Source organism: Protobothrops mucrosquamatus, unplaced genomic scaffold (assembly GCF_001527695.2).
Source record: "Protobothrops mucrosquamatus isolate PMUCROS unplaced genomic scaffold, P.Mucros_1.0 scaffold_211, whole genome shotgun sequence".
Classification (NCBI taxonomy): Eukaryota; Metazoa; Chordata; class Lepidosauria; order Squamata; family Viperidae; genus Protobothrops; species Protobothrops mucrosquamatus.
In genome coordinates this window covers 462,500-480,184 of record NW_015386287.1, presented here as the reverse complement: position 1 = coordinate 480,184, position 17,685 = coordinate 462,500, and the positions used below count along the sequence as shown (strand labels likewise).

Below are 17,685 nucleotides of genomic sequence, written 5' to 3'. Positions count from 1 at the left end.
GCGTAGTTGGCAAGCGGCAGAGACGGAGCAGGCCGACCACCAGCTGGCCCAGCTCAAGGGAGGTAAGGCACCCGCCGGAAAAGGGGAAAAAAAATGGCGGACAGCCTTGCTTGGCGACCCCCGTGAAATGGTCGATCGACCCCAAATGGGGTCCCGACCCATAGGTTGAGAACCGCTGTCTTAGGACCTTTCTCATGACCCCTGCTGTAGAGAGTGAAGACTGTAGGAAAGAAAAAAGTCACTAGGTGGGGGCAAGGACACTTCTCATTCCACTCAGAGAAGTCTGTGAAAACTTAGGCCTGAAATACCAACTTTGCTTTCCCACAGGCTCCCTCTTGGACATGCTGGCTGCAAAGTGCTTTCTTGGTTTAGGAAGACTAAAATGAGTTCATACATGCTGCTGGTGAAAAAATTTAAAGGATTATCTGTTTGATTTAATCATATCCCTAGGTGGCAAGATGGTTGTATCGCTGACAAGATGGCACAGCAGCTTGGCTCCCCTTGACATTATTGCCTCTCTCTGGAAACATGTGTGGGATTGCTATGTGGTATTTGTGCTGTTCCTTATATAGCACTATAAGATTAACTCTTGCACCTTGGCCAAAAGATCTTTTGCTAGGAATGTACTTCAGAAAAATACTCCAGTAGAAAGCCACCCTCCTCCTCAAAGTATGATCACCCCCCCACACACACACACACCCTGGGACAGCTATGGTATGTCCCATTTCAGAATTCCCTGGCTTCACTCTGGAAAAGGAGCTTCATGGTAAGCCCTGTATACCGTTTTGGTGATACTAAATCTGTTGAACGAGCTGTTCTCTCAATACCTGATTTTAATAACGAATGTGTTTTAAAAAGCTAAAGTAGCATATTTTAACTTTAGAAGAGAAAGCCATGTATTCAGCTGAGCTACAAAAAGCCCAAAAGCAGACTGCAGAATGGAAGAAGAAAGCAGAGCAGCTAGAAGACAAAGTGGTTTTGTTACAAGTAAGTTGGGATGATTCTCTAGCTTAGCTTATTTATTCAAACTGACTCAGCAAAGAAAAAGAATCAGAAAAATTTAAGGAGTAGTAACAGTTGATGTACAGTGATGCTTCAAGATGGACGAACCCTTTTGAATTTACAATATTTCTGCACAAATACGACCCAAAACACAATCTGTTTTCTACACAACTCCTAACAGTATATAAAGACAACCCAATTAAACAAATCACATTATACTTGTTCATTTATTTATGGAGGAAAATGATCTAAATGTACATACTGTGTGTGGCAAAAGTATGGTTTTGCTTTCAGTAACTGGTGTGCCCCCCTTGAGCAGCAATAACTGCATCTAAATGTTTCCCATAGCTGTTGATCAGTCCAGCACATCAGTGTGAAGGAATTTGAGCCCATTTCTCCTTACAGAGCAATTTAACTCAGGGACGTTGGGGTGGGCTTCCTTGCATGAACTGCCTGCTTTAAGTCCTTCCCCAACATTTCTCTACGAATAAAGTTAGGGCTTTAACTGGGCCATTCCAAAATATTAACTTTTTTCTGCTTTAGCCATTCTTGAATCATACAGCTTGTGTCTTTTGGGTTGTTGTCTTGCTGCATGACGCACTTTCTTTTGAGCTTCAGTTCATAGACAGATACTCTGACATTTTCCTGTAGAATTTGCTGGTACAATTCAGAATTCATAGTTTCACTGATAGTAGCAAGCTGTCCTGGCCCAGAGGCAGCAAAGTAGGCCCAAAATATAATACTCTGGCCACCATGCTTCACAGATGAGCATAATAAATTTATTATATGGGAAAATGGTGTTGCCTTTTGTTAACATAATAGTTTTCATTCAAGCCAAAAAGTTCTATTTTAATCTACATATTTATACTGAAATATTGAAAATTCAAAAGGGCTCATAAACTTTTAAGCACTACTATAGGAAGCAAGATGCTAGATGATGGTTTTAGAAAGATAAGAGTAAAAAGTGTCTAAAAGAATTTGTGAGAAAGATAGAAATGTTTCAATTGCACTCACTTCCTATAAAAAGTTTTACTTTAATAAAATTAATATATGTGTTTATGTGTGATCCATATACGTGAAATATAAGATAAATGTTGTTTGCTGTGATAACCATGGTAAAACTTTAACAATCCATCTCATCATACAGGAAAGGTTGGATGAAGCAAATGAAGCTCTAGGTTCTGCATCAAGATTAACAGAGCAACTGGATCTGAAAGAAGAGCAAATTGAAGAACTTAAAAGACAAGGTAACAAGCTTATTTAAATTTTTGCAAGCAAAGCACTATTATGTAAATTATCTTCTATTTTATTAACATTAAAAGTCACTGTAAAGTTGTGATTGAATCTTCCTCTTTAAAAGTCATTTTACTTTCTACAATTAATGTAAAGAAAAAGAAAGTAAGTAGCTCCTTTGTGTTTGTACAATTATTTGTTCCTTCATAAGTATTGTGGATTCACTGATCACGACCACAGTATACCCCATGTTGTTCTTACTCTAGTGAGGCAATTCTAGAATCAGAATAAGACATACTTTAACAGTTTAATTTAACAGAATAACAGAGTTAGAAGGGACCTTGGAGATCTTCTAATCAAAACCCCTGCTCAATCAGGAAACCCTATATTATTTCAGACAATCTCTTCTTAAAAACCTCCAGTGTTGGAGCACCCACAACTTCTGAAGACAAGACGTTATTCTCACTGTTAGGAAATTTCTCCTTAGTTCTAAGTTGGTTCTCCTTGATTTTGCCTTCAAGTACTTGCAGATGACACCAAACTGGCAGGAGTAGGCAACACCCCAGAAGACAAACTCAGGATCCAAAAAGATCTTGACAAACTTGAACAATGGGCCCTATCCAACAAAATGAGTTTCAGTGTGGAGAAAAGGAAAGTTTTACATTTAGGCAGGGAAAATCAAAGGTATAAGTACAGATTGGGAAAGACCTGGCTTACAAACACTAACTGTGAGAGGGACCTTGGAGTCCTAGTGGACGATCACTTAACCATGAGCCAGCAATGCGCAGCAGCAGCCAAAAAAAGCCAATACAATCCTTGGTTGTATAAACAGGAAACAAGATCACGCGAGGTATTAGTACCACTTTATAAAACTCTAGTAAGACCACACCTGGAATACTGCAGCCAATTTTGGTCACCATATCACAAAAAAGATGTTGAGAGTTTGGAAAAAATTCAGAGAAGACCAACTAAGATGATCAAACATCTGGAGACTAAAACATACGAAGAATGGCTATGGGACTTGGGTTTGGCTAGTCTAAAGAAAAGAAGAAATAGGGGAGACATGATAGCAGTATTCCAGTATTTGAGTGACTGCCACAAAGAAGAGAGGGTTACATTATTCACCAAAGCACCAGAGGGCAGGACAAGAAACAATGGTTGGAAACTGATCAAGGAGAGAGGCAACCTAGAATTAAGGAGAAACTTCTTGACAATGAGGACAATTAACCAGTGGAACAGCTTGCCTCCGGAGGTCGTGGCCACTCCATCACTGGAGATTTTTGAGAAGAGGCTGCACAGTCACTTGTCTGAGATGGTATATGTTCTGCTGCTTGGACTAGAAGACCTCCAAGGTCCCTTCCACTCTATTCTATTCTATTCTACTGTGGAGAATAGGTTGACCCCCTCTTCTCCATGGCAGCACCTTACATATTGGAAGACTGCTATTATGTCACCCCAGTCCTTATTTTCATTAAATTAGACATACCCAGTTCCTGAACTGTTGTTCATATGTTTTAGCCTCCATTCCCCTAATCATCTTTGTTGCTCTTCTCTGCACTCTTTCTAGAGTCTCAACATCTTTTTTATATCATGGCGACAAAAACTGGATTCAATATTCCAAGTACCTACCACAGCATTATAAAGTGGTATTAACACTTCACGTGATCTTGATTCTATCCTTCCCGTAATGCAGCCTAACACTGCATTGCCGTTTTTGGCAGTTGCAACACACTGCTGGCTCATATTTAAATGATTGTCTACTAGGACTCCATGATCCCTCTTGCAGTTACTACTATTGAGCCAGGTATCACCTATTCTATACATTTGGTTTTTCTTGCCTAAAGGTAGAATCTTACTTTTCTTACCACTGAATTTTATTTTGTTAGATAGGATCCAGTATTTAAATCTATCAAGATCTTTCTGTATCTTGAACCTATCTTTGGAATGTTGGCTATTCCAAAACCTCTTTTTAAAGAGTTTTTAAGAATGGAATACAATTGAATCATTTCCATATACTTTGATGAATACATTAACAGAAAATAAAAAGACTTTTTGATTGCTAACTTTTCCTTGAACACAATTAGAAAATTACACGTATTTTACACATTGTTTATTTTTATTCAAAAACTTCCAAAACAACAAGTAAAGTAAAATAATTTATTTAATTCTGTACTGCATAGAAATCCTATTGGTCATTAAAATCAAGACTGTTTGTCCTTGTAAGAAAATGGGAATGGGAAACCTACTTTGTGAAGAATATAATCTGATCAAACTCCAAAAATTTCTCATAAATAATATTTCATCAAATAGTAAATCATCTGTTTTCAACTTTTTTATCCACTCCCAAGTACAAATATTTAATTTCTTTATTGGGCAGATGAGAGCCAAGAATATTGCTACAGATTTGTTGAGAGTCATTGAACTTGTGCCACAGCTCTGTTCGATCCCTTCTCCCATTACATTCTTACGTCAGGATATATTCTATATACATGAAAAGGTCTACATACCTTTTTCAGAAGTTGAAAAGATCCCTTTGGGTTTTACTGATTAGGTAGATTTGTTGTCATTGAAATGGCTAGTTTATACTATCATGTAAAAGTAAAAAGTTGAAGTTTTATATTACGGTTTGATTCTACTGCACTCGAGGGAGTCGGAAGTCAACGCCTTTTTTTTCTTTTCTTCCTTCTTTTCTCCACTTCTCCTTTCCCTCCCTTTTTTTCCTACTATTTGCTTTTGTATTTTATATTATAAACTAATAAAAATGGTAAACATGTTATCTTAAAAAAAATGAAGTTGAAAACACCCTATTAATATTGATGCCTACTACATGAAGTGCTTTCATTAACTTAAAGTTGGGGAGGCAGCCTGTTGCCTTCCATATGTTTCTGAATTCTATTTTCCAGCATCTGTCATCATTGGCCATACTGGCTAAACAACTGGATTTGAAGCTGAGAGAGTTGTGGTAGGGCCAAATGATGTTCACCACTGCTAAGTAGTAAAAATTACAAGTGTTATATTGATACAATAAAATATGTATCAATATCTCCTTTCCACAAGAAGAAACATGGACTAGGTAGCTTTTCTATTCAGAAAATATGAACTTCTAGATCAGGGGTAGGCAACCTTGGCTCTTTTATGACTCGTGGACTTCAACTCCCAGAATTCCTGAGCCAGCCATGCTGAGGGGACAGGGAGAGGTTTCCAAGCTGAGCCATGCTGGCTCAGGAATTCTGGGAGTTGAAGTCAACAAGTCATAAAAGAGCCAAGGTTGCCTACCCCTGTTCTAGACTAAAAAACAATTTCAAGCAGACCCTCGGCAGTACAAATAGCAAATCCATTTGCGCGTTTGCCTTCAACTTTGCCTCCTTATTTTTGGACTAAATGTACTGAAGTGTTGATAAATGCTGTCATAATATATTTTATTTACATCTTGGCCAGACAGTAGAAAAATTTGCCAAAAGAAACATTTCTTTTTCAAAAATGAAGCCAATCCTGCTTATCTTAGTATTGCAAATATATAACATGTATGAATAGCAGGGCAGACTAATATTTTCCATAAGTCTAATGGAGATTGTTTCTTAATGGTACAATTTAAATATACTCGTAGGGGCTTCTATTTTAACAAAGTATAACCGAAATTCTCTTCATGGCAACATTTTTTATAAAATAAATATGCATTAAAAGCTCTCCTCTCATGGCAATCGTTCATTATTATGCTAATTTCTTGAATGAAGATTCTGTCAGTCCAAAATAAGAATATTTTCAGGAGAAAGAACAACATGCAAAAAGCCAGATTGCATTTTCATCATTACTTGCTCTCAGAAGCATTAACTGTTTTGTTTGTTTATTGTCCTTTAAAGAAAGCTGTTGCCTCTACTTAGAAAAGTAAATAAAATCAAGGTACTTTATATTAATCAGAATTAGTTCAAAGTGTAAAAACCGTGTCTGGTTTATACTGAGCAAGATACTATTTCATCTTACCATCATGTAATGCACAGCTGCTTTGATCATTAGATGTGAGAATAGTGTTTGTGGTCTGTGAAGCAGTTGGGGATGTGGAGCAATTTGGGATATGGCCACATGAGATCAGCAGCCACTGCACGAGAAACTGTGATGTTTATTGCTTAATTGCATAAACATTGCCCTAAATTCCAGCTGTGTGTTTTCAGTTTGTACTTTAATAGGATATTAGCACGTAAAGCACATAGTATATCCTGCAGCCAAGTTTCACTGTGCTTCATGCCCATTTACCTTTGAATTGCCCTCTTGCAATTGGCATGCACAACATATTTTAAGTTATGAGATATTCTTTGCTGTGTCAAATCTTATTCTGAGATTTGTAGATCAGCATGTCAATATTTTCAGCAAATAAAGTGGCTGGGATTTCCTTCTCAAAGCAATATCACAGAACAGATATATGACCCAGCAGTTAGAGAGGAGGGAGTGTTCTGTAGCATAAGGGTCTTCTTCGTTGGTGGCCCGGTGTAGGGGTGTGTGGAGACGCCTTTACGCACATGCACATGCGAACGGGACCACAATTGTGTGCACAATGCAAACGGGGCCATGAATACCCGCGTGATGCTCAGGTGATGCGCCCGCACGCCACCGTGATGCTAGCATGAATGTAGGGGTGCGCTCGTGGTGACGCTAACTAGCGCCTGTACGATGATCATGATATCACTAGCGCCCACGTCATGCCACAACGCTAGCACAAGTAGGGTTAAGTAGCAAGTAGGCATATGCGCATGCACTGGCCAGCCACTCAGGCGGCCCAGTGGCCAACAGCCCACGACCCGGTAGTGGTCCATGGCCCACAGGTTGGGGACCCCTGCTGTAGCCAGTTGGAGATGAACAGATTACTGACATGGATGTGAGGCTCCCCTTTCATATACTTTGTATTGTCTTGTGTTGGACTAAGAGGGAACTTTTAAAGCAGAGACAGAAAGGTAACATTATAATGTTATGTCTTCTGAAAATGGTCAGTGACGCAACTTTGTGCTGCAGCAAGCAGAACATCTGCCTGAATCCAGAGGCTGGCAGTTCTCAATGCAGTTGAGTGATTCTATTCTGTAAGGAAGGCCTTAAGTCAAAGGAAAAGGGCAAGTGCTACTTTTGAATCCACAAACATTCAGGCCACAGGACAAGCTTATTCCACAGAGATATGCTATGACTTTGCACTGTATAGGAGGAGGAAATTTGCAAAAATATTTCAGTAAATTATTGTGTAATAGACAAAGGGAGAATATTCCATCTAGCCTGCTTGTTAATAGCTTCAGAGCTATTAAAATATACCAGAGAACCCATGCCCTACTGGGTCATTGTTTCGGAGATATTTCCTTATCTAAACAGAGAAACAATCAGCAACAACAGGCCAAAAACAGGGGGAGCAGAATCTGGTAGTTCTTGCCAATTTCTCCATTGAGTTTCCTTGTGGGAATCTAGCAGGGATGATCAGAAATCTTCCTTCCCTTCCCTAACCTTAACACAAACACTTGCCAGCAGGCAGGTATGTGGCTGCTCCTGGATGGGTGAGGAAGCAAGGTGTTGTGAGACTGGCTGGGAAACTGTCAAGGAACATTGAAACGAAGGATCCAATCTCAGTCAGTCATCAGGACCAAAGATTTATTCTTCCAAGCTTTCAGGTTTGTGCTGGAGCCCATTATCAGAGAACTTCTCTCTCTCCAGAATATGTACACTGGGCTGCTCCATTTGCATATATTCTGGAGAGAGAGAAGTTCCCTGATGATTGGCTCAAGCTCAACTCCGAAAGCTTGGAAGAATAAATCTTTAGTCCCAGTGACCAATTTATATTGGATCCTGCAACATTATCCTGGGACACCCATATGTACCTTCATTCATTGAACAGGAAGATCACATCACAGCAGCAGCCAATAGCACTGAAGCAGCCACAACTTTCCCGAATTTCATTCCTTTGGGAATTGTGGGTCCTGGATTTGGGACACATTCTGTAACCTGTTTAAGGTACCTTGGTTCAAAAATTGTTATAATGCACTGTTTTGCCCAGTTAAACGTCATGACAATGATTGGGAGGTTAATATCTATCAAATCTTATCTTTTAACTAGTCTACTTTTTTCCTTTGTCAAGTAATGGAGACTTTATTCAAAGGCTATTATTTGCACAAGAAAACATATAATGTCGTGTTGAATAGTGGCCAGATACATTCCTAGACAAGGTTTTCTTGGCCTGAACTGCTGAAGGATTTTTAAATTGATTATTTTGGCACCAGATATTACAATTGTGGAAAAACAAAAGACATACTAGATTTAGGTTTTTAATTTCCATAAATGGTTAACAAATTGAAAGAGAATATTTTAAGTGTCTGGGTCAACAGAAGTTTTGAAATTTAGACCTGTTCTGTCTAATGTATCCTCATTGATAAAGCATTATATTCATTACTGAATTTCATCATGGGATAGAATAAATTGAGGGAGACAGGTACTTAGTGATTAGATTAATTCATCTGGTAAGAACAGGATGCATATAGAATTGTATATTATTCAAATTTTACAGGACTCAACTACAAGTCTAAGTATTTTACTACTCTAGAGATGCATTTATACTGCTGCACTAAAGGTATTATCAACTAGACTTTTGTTTGGAGCTCAGTTGGGATGCTACAGCTCCTTCATCTCTTTGATCATGTGGCATTTGACATTTAGTGATGGCTTGAATAAATTTTCTCCATGACAGCTTGTCCTTAACCTGGTCTTCCAATGGTGCACTCCTGTTTTAATATAGTTTGTGAAATACAGTATGTCACCCCCTTGACCACATCAGCTTCGTAGTTACGGGTTTTACGATGGTTGTTTTTTTTAACTTGACTTTATTAGATCTCTGAACTTTTTATTCTACAATTTATGAAATTGTTAAAAAGCCTCACTCTTGCTTCCTGCAGTTTTATTTAATGCTGCCAACATTTGCCAGTGTTTTGTGTCTATCTTCTCAAATGACAATTCTCCACTAAATAGGGAATGGGTTATATCTAGTTGTGACCTTGGGTAACATCTGGAAGAGATTGGAAGTGCACATGGAAGGGAATAGAAGACAATTTCACTAGTGTTTTTAATCAGAATCACATTTTTATGGAGGGAATTTTCTCAAATTTAATTAATTTAATCAAAGCCGAATGGTTTTCATAATCTCACACTTTGTATACCCTGCTGTTTTACAGAATCTGACAGATTCTAGACAGTGAACAACAGAGCACTAAAACAAATCTAAGATAAAAACAATTAATAGAAATTGTAAAATGTGCTTGTATATGATAGCTTTTACTTATTCATATTAGCGCATATCTCATTTTTAAAAATCTTTTTCCTGCTGGAGATTCAACTAATGCATCTGTTTTTCTTTATGTCTTACTTAATACAATAAATGTAACTTATTTCTCTAGGTATACTCAAACAAGAAATGTTGGAAGATGCACAAGATAAATTAATGAACCTCATAAATAGTACTGAAGGAAAAGTAGATAAGTGAGTTATTTGTTTTTCCACGTTGTATTTTACTTGTAAATATAAATTCTGTAGTTTGAGAGTCAGCAGAAGTTTGTAAAAATAAAACAGCTAATTTTTAAATGGTCTTTAAATATACACTGTTAAATACATTATTCAAGCTCTCTTAATGGAACAGATGGCAATAATTTAAACAGGAAGAGAGAGGACATTTTTATTCAATGTAATGCTTTATTAAAAGGAATAATTTAAGAAAATTAATTATAAATAGTTCAGTTAGTTGAAGAAATAAAACACCGCAGCTTTAATCAGCTTTTAAAATTAGCTGTATTTCATTTCTGCAGTCTTGTGCTGGTTCTCAGAATAGAACTTTTGTGATTTCTGGCTTATCAGTGGCATATGCCGATCCTGTCATGATCTTTTTAGGATCATTCTTTTGGAAATTTCTTTAGCATTAAATTTACTAGCTTATTTTTTTTTGTAATCTGCACCAGACTATTTGGAAAGGTTATTTTTTTTTTCATAATGACTACTTTTGCATAAACTTGATTAACTGACAAAAACCAGTTAGCAAAATAATTGGGTGTCATTACTAGTACTCATGACTGCATATTATTCCGCAATACCACAGTGCTGATGTCTGTATTAAGATGATTGAGAAGGCACAGTGCACATCATCACTTCTAGGGTGTTATGTTCCTACATAATTTTCATTATCAAATGTGATGTTTGTTACAAATAAATATACCGTATGCAGGGCTCTGCATGGAAGTTCTTAATATTTTTCATGAAAGCCATTAGTTTTAGTGCAAGTGAGATAAACTTTCTTTTTCTTCACATATTTTCCCTCAGGCTGATACATTATAAGTGGCACAGAAAAGACGAGTTAGGGTCAGAGTATAATCTTATACATGAAGCAGGCTTTTCTGTCAGAAAGTCAATTGCACATGAGTAATTTCCTCTTGAAATAATGTGCATCATATAGGCAACAGTTTACAAGAAGGAAAGAATAGTTCTGTGCTTGATACAGAAATCTTCATCCTTCATTCCCAGTCAGGGTCAAAATTGCTTTCAAATACATCCATATTCTAATCTCTTATTTAGAAATTCTTTCCTCTATTCTCCTGTCCTCTTAAACTGCCTCTGCATTATAACTTATATTCCTCGTTATTTAAAAATAGCATTAGGAGAGATAGCAAAATACATATTGTATACTTCCCCAACTTCTTTTCTCAGATTTAAGCCATTTTACGTTACATTTGTTTTCATTTTAACAGAGTCTTGATGAGAAATCTTTTTATTGGGCATTTCCATACTCCAAAGAATAAGCGTCACGAGGTGCTAAAGCTAATGGGAAGCATCCTAGGAATAAAAAAGGATGAACTAGAACAGGTAATTTTTATCTCTATTTGTGTTTTGTGTATTTAAATATCAATAACGTATTATTATTCTTATTTAAGTGCTGGGCTAAACCTGATGAATCCAGTGCCACACATCTTTGATTTAATCATTAGTGAGAAGAAAGAAAAGTCCTTTGAGACAAAAGGTCTTCTACTTTCTAGCTGTAGATCCTGATAAAGAATGGGAGAACAACAGCCAAGTATTCCATGTGGGAGAGTAGATTTTGCCATTTGAAGCAATGTAGTATTTCCATTCTTTAACCATAAATGGCTTTTTCTGGTCAATAATGAAAAAAGAAAAATCTGATACTCTACTTGAAAAACAGCCAATTTGAACTTTTCCTTTTGATTTAAATTGTTCTTTAGTTACTGACTGAAGATCACAAAGGTGTTACACGATGGGTGACTGGTTGGTTTGGTGGAAGAGCTGCCGAATCCAAAAGTGTCCCCAACACACCTCTCAGACCAAGCCAACAATCGATTTTCAACAGTGTAAGTGTTTTAAGTAATTCCTTTGTAGAAAATGTAGAACGTTTTATGTTGTAAAAGCTGACGTTTGAGCCATTTCTTTTAAACTTTAAGGGTTGAAGGTCTACCTTGATATTTTTATTTTTCTATTTCAATTCCACTGATTTTCTACTTATTCACTTTTTGCAGTCTTTCTCATGTTTAGTTGTTGTTTTTTTCCTTTGGGAAAAAATACATTGTTGATTGATTTTAGTTATATACAATTCGTACAGGATTTTGCTCAAGAACTTTCTCCTTAATGTCTGTTGATTTTGATTTTTAAAAAACACAAGGTGACATAGATATTGTAGTTAATGAAAATCTCAATTGGTTTTGATGTTATGTTCGTAGGCTCTGGAATCATGCTGAACTAAATTGAAATATTATTCCCCAAATAATATACTTTTAGAGTGGGTGACATTTGTTAGGTTAACTGAAAATCTGGTAATAGAACCAAGTACTGAATAGAGGGGGAATATCATAAACTCAAGTTGCCTTCATTTCAAGTAAATATACTAGTAGACTATTTGATAAATTAAGAATATTCTCTGGGGCATTGGTCTTCAGATGATCCAGGAACTAGGAATCAGCTACCAGGTTGTCAAAATTTTAGTGAAGGTATCAAATTCTTAATCAACTCATCTTGAATTGATAAGTGAAACGCATCATGTCTTTCCTAAACTGTTTCCAGTAGTTTAATTGGGATGCATCTTTTCAGTCTTTCTCAGAGCTATTTGTGAAGTTCCTTGAAACAGAATCACGCCCAACTCTTCCCCCACCAAAACTTTCTCTTGATAACATGAAGCCTTTAGGAATGACAGGAAGTTCTAGTCCTTCCAGCAATATGGCAGGTAATGTCTCCTATTTTCATAAATGTTATATTACATTGAATTTTATAATATTATATTGCTTTTTCAAGACTGTATTTATTTAAAGCAAAGCATAAGGGGAAAGGTGGGTAGATTTAGGCATGCTAATATAGCAAATTAGTGTGTTGCCAGCTCATAGAACCAGTGATCACCTCATAATAACAAATCAATGGTTATAAATGAATTTTCTGATTCTTTAGCATTTTTATTACAGGATCGTAAATTATGATTTGCATTTCAAAGGCAACAGTTTCATAGCAGCAAAATAATACATGGAATATTGAATATGGTTTTTAATGTTACATTAAAAGCTTGTCTCTGTAAGAAGAACATTGCTTGCTGCAGAGTTGCTAAAGTTTAGCACTTGTGAATAGAATAGAATAGAATAGAATAGAATAGAATTGGAATGGACCTTGGAGGTCCCGTAGTCTAGCCCCCTGCTCAAGTAGGAGAACCTATACCATTTCAGACAAGTGACTGCCTAGTCTCTTCTTAAAAATCTCCAGTGATGGAATGCCCATGATTTCTGAAGGCAGGCTGTTCCACTGGTTAATTGTCCTCACCGTTAGGAAGTTTCTCCTTAATTTCAGGTTGCTTCTCTCTTTGGTCAGTTTCCAGCCATTGTTTCTTGTCCTGCCCTCTGGTGCTTTGGAGAATAGTTTGATGCCTTCTTCTTTGTGGCAGCCACTCAAATACTGGAATACTGCTATCATGTCACCCCTGGTTCTTCTTTTCTTTAGACTAGCCAAACGCAAGTCCTGCAGCCGTTCTTCATATGTTTTAGTCTCCAGGCCTTTGATCATTTTAGTTGCTCCTCTGAACTTTTTCCAAGGTCTCAACATCTTTTTTGTAATATGTTGACCAAAATTGGCTGCAGTATTCCAGGTGTGGTCTTATTAGGGTTTTATAAAGCGGTACAAATACTTTGTGTGATCTTGATTCTATGCATCTGTTTATATAACCCAGGATTGTACTAGCTTTGTTGGTGGCTGCTGCACACTGCTGGCTCACACTGTTGTTGGTTTTAAATTATTGTAGTAAACTTGAAAGATTTCCAGTCTGAAACCTTATCTTGAAAGTTTGTATTTTCAGTCATTTATGTTTTATATTCCTTTTGTTCTCTTGTTACTGTTAGTACAATAGTGAAAGTGCCCTATTTTGCTTGGAAATCACCCAATTTTCTCGTCTGGCTAAATTTTTTAAAAGACAAGTTCTATTCCAGGAATTGGATTGTTGCCTTATAGAACCAGACATATATTCTCTATCCCTTAACAATTTGGGTAATTAAGATTACTTTTTATATTAAGAGTAGATTGACAGCCACAAACACATTTCTCAGATCAATTTCTACGAATTAAAGATTTGTGATTAGTATTTGTGAATTCTGTTTGTTTGAAGGAAAATAAAGTTTCTGTTTAGATTTTTGTAGAGAAAATAAAGCTAAAGGCCTCAGTGGTATACGTGTATACATACAAATACAGACTCAGGGTTGCAAAAACCTGAACTTGTCTATAAAATACCATATGTACATTGGGTAGTAGAGGTAGTGCCAGTTCTTGAAGAAAGAAATAGTCCTCGTTGAGGTTTTGTTGAAATAATTCCTGGATAGACAATAAATAAGTTGTTGCACTTTTGAAACTAGAAACCTGACTTGGTTTCATTGGTAAGACATTTGGACCAGAAAATGGACAGAGAAAATCCAATCCAAAAAAACAACCTCTGATTGTTTGGATCTCTTAATGGCATTGTGTTAGAAATAACTTTGACATGAAAATGTGCAGATTCCAGAAGCATAAATTACTAGTTTTGAAAAATCTAGACAAATGAGGATTCAGACAGTCCAAAATTAAATTGTTGGCCAATGTAAGTCTTGTGTTAACTATCAGCATCATTGTACAATCAATTTTTCATCGATTTCATAGTGATAGAACAGACATGTCAAACACAAGGCTCGGGAGCCGGATGCGGCCCACGAAGTGGTTTCATGTGGCCCGCGAAGCCATCCTGGAAACAGTGAGGGAACGGCCCCCGCTGCCTTGGCCCTGGCCCAGGCTAGCCGGGAGCCAATGTACAATTTTGTGGTGGCCATCTATGCTGAAACGCATTCAGTCTTAGCTCCACAAGGCCATCTGGAAACAGCGAGGAACCAGCACCTCCTGTGTTGGCCCCACCCCCTGGGTGCATGCTGGGGAGGTGTCACTCTTTGTGAGGAATGAAGAAATGCACCATCGCCTGGAAGTGGCCAGCAAATGGCCCTCACTTACTTCACATATCCGGCTTGATGGGCTCCAGGGGAGGGGTTTCGGCAGGCAGTGGGGCACTCTCCTCACAGCGCCGAGAGGCTGAGCCGGGTGGCGCAAAACTGATGAGAAGTGCAATGCTGCCTAGCCCCCAGCCTGCCCAGTTTCAGCAGGCAGCAAGGTGCAAAGCTGGCGACCTTCGCACCGCCCGGCTCAACCTCTCGGCACTGTGAGGAGAGCACCTTGCTGCCTGCCAAGACCAGGCAGGCTGGGTGGTGTCGCGCTTCTTTTCAGATTCGTGCCGTCTGGCTCAGCCTCTCGGCGCTGTGAGGAGAGCGCCCCACTGCCTGCCAAAACAGGGCAGGCTGGGGGCTGGCGGCATTGCGCAGGTAATGTTGACTCTCACACTGCTCATGGCATCCCCTCCTCCAGAGCCCACCAAGCCAGATATGTGAAGTAGGTGAGGGCCATGTGCTGGCCACTTCCAGGCGATGGTGCATTTCTTCATTCCTCACGAAGGGTGACACCTCCCCAGCTGCATTTCTTGCCTGTTTTTCTCCGTCCCTCATCTCAAATATTTTCCCACCACTCTGTACTTAGGAAGGAAGAAAGGAAAGAAGGAGAGAGAGAGGGTCTTAGGGAAGTCTTGCCTTAGTCCTGCCCTGCTGCCCTTTTACCATCCCCTTGCCCCTCCTCCTGGCCTATCCTGGGGGTCTCCCATCCTATTGCTAAGGAAGCTTTGGATACAAAGCCAGGTCTCCTCCCATGGAGAGGGAATGGGCCTCCCTCTGACTTTGCCTTCGTACCCATCATGAGCAACCTGGGTAAGGAGAGAAAGCACAGCAACAGCAGCCTTGAGGAGGAGGTAAGTGCAGCTGGGCACCCCCTTGGGGAAGTGGGGCTGGGATTGGTACCGCGGGTGCTCGAGGGCCAGGCTGGGCACTTGACCTCTGCTGCCCAGGGCTCCAGGCAGCCCGCACCACCATCCAGCCGCCGCGCATGGCCTGAGAGGAACAGTGAGGCTCCTCCAGTAGACCATGCCTTGGCACTTGCCCTGGTTCCATCCTCTTCTACCAGAGACCCTCAGATCTGTCCCACTCCTGCCCAGGCCTCCACAGGCACCCTTGATGCGAACGATGTAGAGCTGGCCATACCCACCTAATAGGCCACACCCACTCCATCCATGTCCACCCAGTAGGCTGCACCCACCCTGGCCACACCCACCCGTCCCCCCGAGGGCAACCGCAATGCTGATGCGGCCCTCAATGAAATTGAGTTTGACACCCCTGTGATAGAATAACCAGAAGCATTTAACATTAATTTTACATTTTTCACAAGGTCTTAGCATTACAAAATTACAATTAATTTTCATAATAAATTTTATAGGATTATACTTTTAATGATACTTTTGTGGTTAATTCACTTTTTCCTTATTATTTCCCTTACTTCACTTAGTTATATGCTTCAAATAGCTATAAAACAATGGTACTTTATTGTGATTTGCCTATAGTAGTTATATGAAATGCATATTGTTTTTGACCCCCATATTTTTAGTGCTTGAAAAATCTTTAGAGGCGTTTCTTCTCCTCCCCCCCCCCCGGCTTTCAATTAATTTATTGTAAAATTTATAATTTATGTGTTATCATTTTGGATTTGTTTCTTTATATTTTGCATACCATCCTCAATATTCAAATAAAAATGTGAGATATAAACTAAATAAATAATAATCTATTATTAATGTCCGCATGTTAAATCTTTAGAAAGGATTAAATTGGTCTTATGATGGATAGAAGCATACGTAATTGTAAACTGAAAACAAAACAATTTTGAAGAATGTCTTGTATGTTGTTGAATAATTAACTGTATTATTGTGTTTTTTATTAACTGCAACAGGCTCTGGAACCAATCGAAGACCAGATGTAAATCCATTCCTTGCGCCTCGATCAGCAGCAGTCCCACTCATCACTCCGGCTAATCTTGGAACTAGCAGATCTGGGCATCTGCTAATGAAATCCATTTCAGATGCCTTACCTACCTTCACCCCAATGCCAGTAGCACCTGATGCTAGTGCAGGTGCAGTCTTAAAAGACCTATTAAAGCAATAGACCTGGATGGATTGAAGAGGAAAGCACTTTAAAAATACTATACTGTATTGATCACAAAGAGGCCTTTTGTAAAAAGTTGTTAATTTTCAGTAGCTCTTAAAGTAAACCATTGTACAGATAAAAACAAAAGAGTATTAGAGATCTAAACCTTTTATTCATAATTCTTCAACTATGCAACACCAGTTTCTACATACTGCTGTCAGTCAGTCAAACATTTTTCCCTTTCCCTTTCCTTTCCCTTAATAGGCATCTGCTGTTGGTGTTATTTTAATGTGTCTATGTATAAACCCAGTTCAATAGTGATAGAAATAGGTGGTTTGCAAAACCCATCTGGTTTAGTAAAATATCACTGTAGCTATTCCCTCTCACACCTTAGAGGGCCTGGAATGGTCAGACAGGAGCTATCTTCTGTTGCGTGTGACATCCCAGTCTGTGCATTCAGTCAGATTCTGATTTAATCTGGAGTAGAATTCTGTTAAATGAGGAACTGCATATTATCCAATTACAGTATCAATCTGGAACACTTTTATGTTTGGAATTAGATCAAAAGAAATGATAAAGGAATATGAATCAACTGATCAACTGTATTTGGGGAGGGTAAAATATTCAAAACAAGATCACATATCAGTGTCATCTCTGGATGGCTAAGTAACAGTTGGCTGAGATAGAACATATACATTAAGAAGGGCTAAGTTTCTCTCTCTCTCTCTCTCTCTCTCTCTCTCTCTCTCTCTCTCTCTCTCTCTCTCTCTCTCTCTCATACACACACACACACACAAACACAAACACACCATTCTTGAACTCTGACATAATTGGTTGCAGAAGAAAATGCTTTCTTAAAGTTCCATAAGAA

The 17,685-nt window shown here is 38.5% G+C and overlaps 1 protein-coding gene across 1 annotated transcript in view; it reads left to right on the top strand.

The window, feature by feature from the left end:
• Positions 1-17,534, top strand: part of TRIP11 (thyroid hormone receptor interactor 11) — a 41,595-nt gene extending 24,061 nt beyond the window's left edge. The window contains exons 14-20 of the mRNA XM_015826730.1: positions 884-987; positions 2,150-2,249; positions 9,651-9,732; positions 10,989-11,103; positions 11,478-11,603; positions 12,337-12,469; positions 16,621-17,534. Of these exons, the coding sequence (XP_015682216.1) occupies positions 884-987; positions 2,150-2,249; positions 9,651-9,732; positions 10,989-11,103; positions 11,478-11,603; positions 12,337-12,469; positions 16,621-16,832 (872 nt within the window). The 3' untranslated portion in view covers positions 16,833-17,534. The remainder of the gene's footprint in view (positions 1-883; positions 988-2,149; positions 2,250-9,650; positions 9,733-10,988; positions 11,104-11,477; positions 11,604-12,336; positions 12,470-16,620) is intronic.
• Positions 17,535-17,685: the final 151 nt, after the last annotated feature.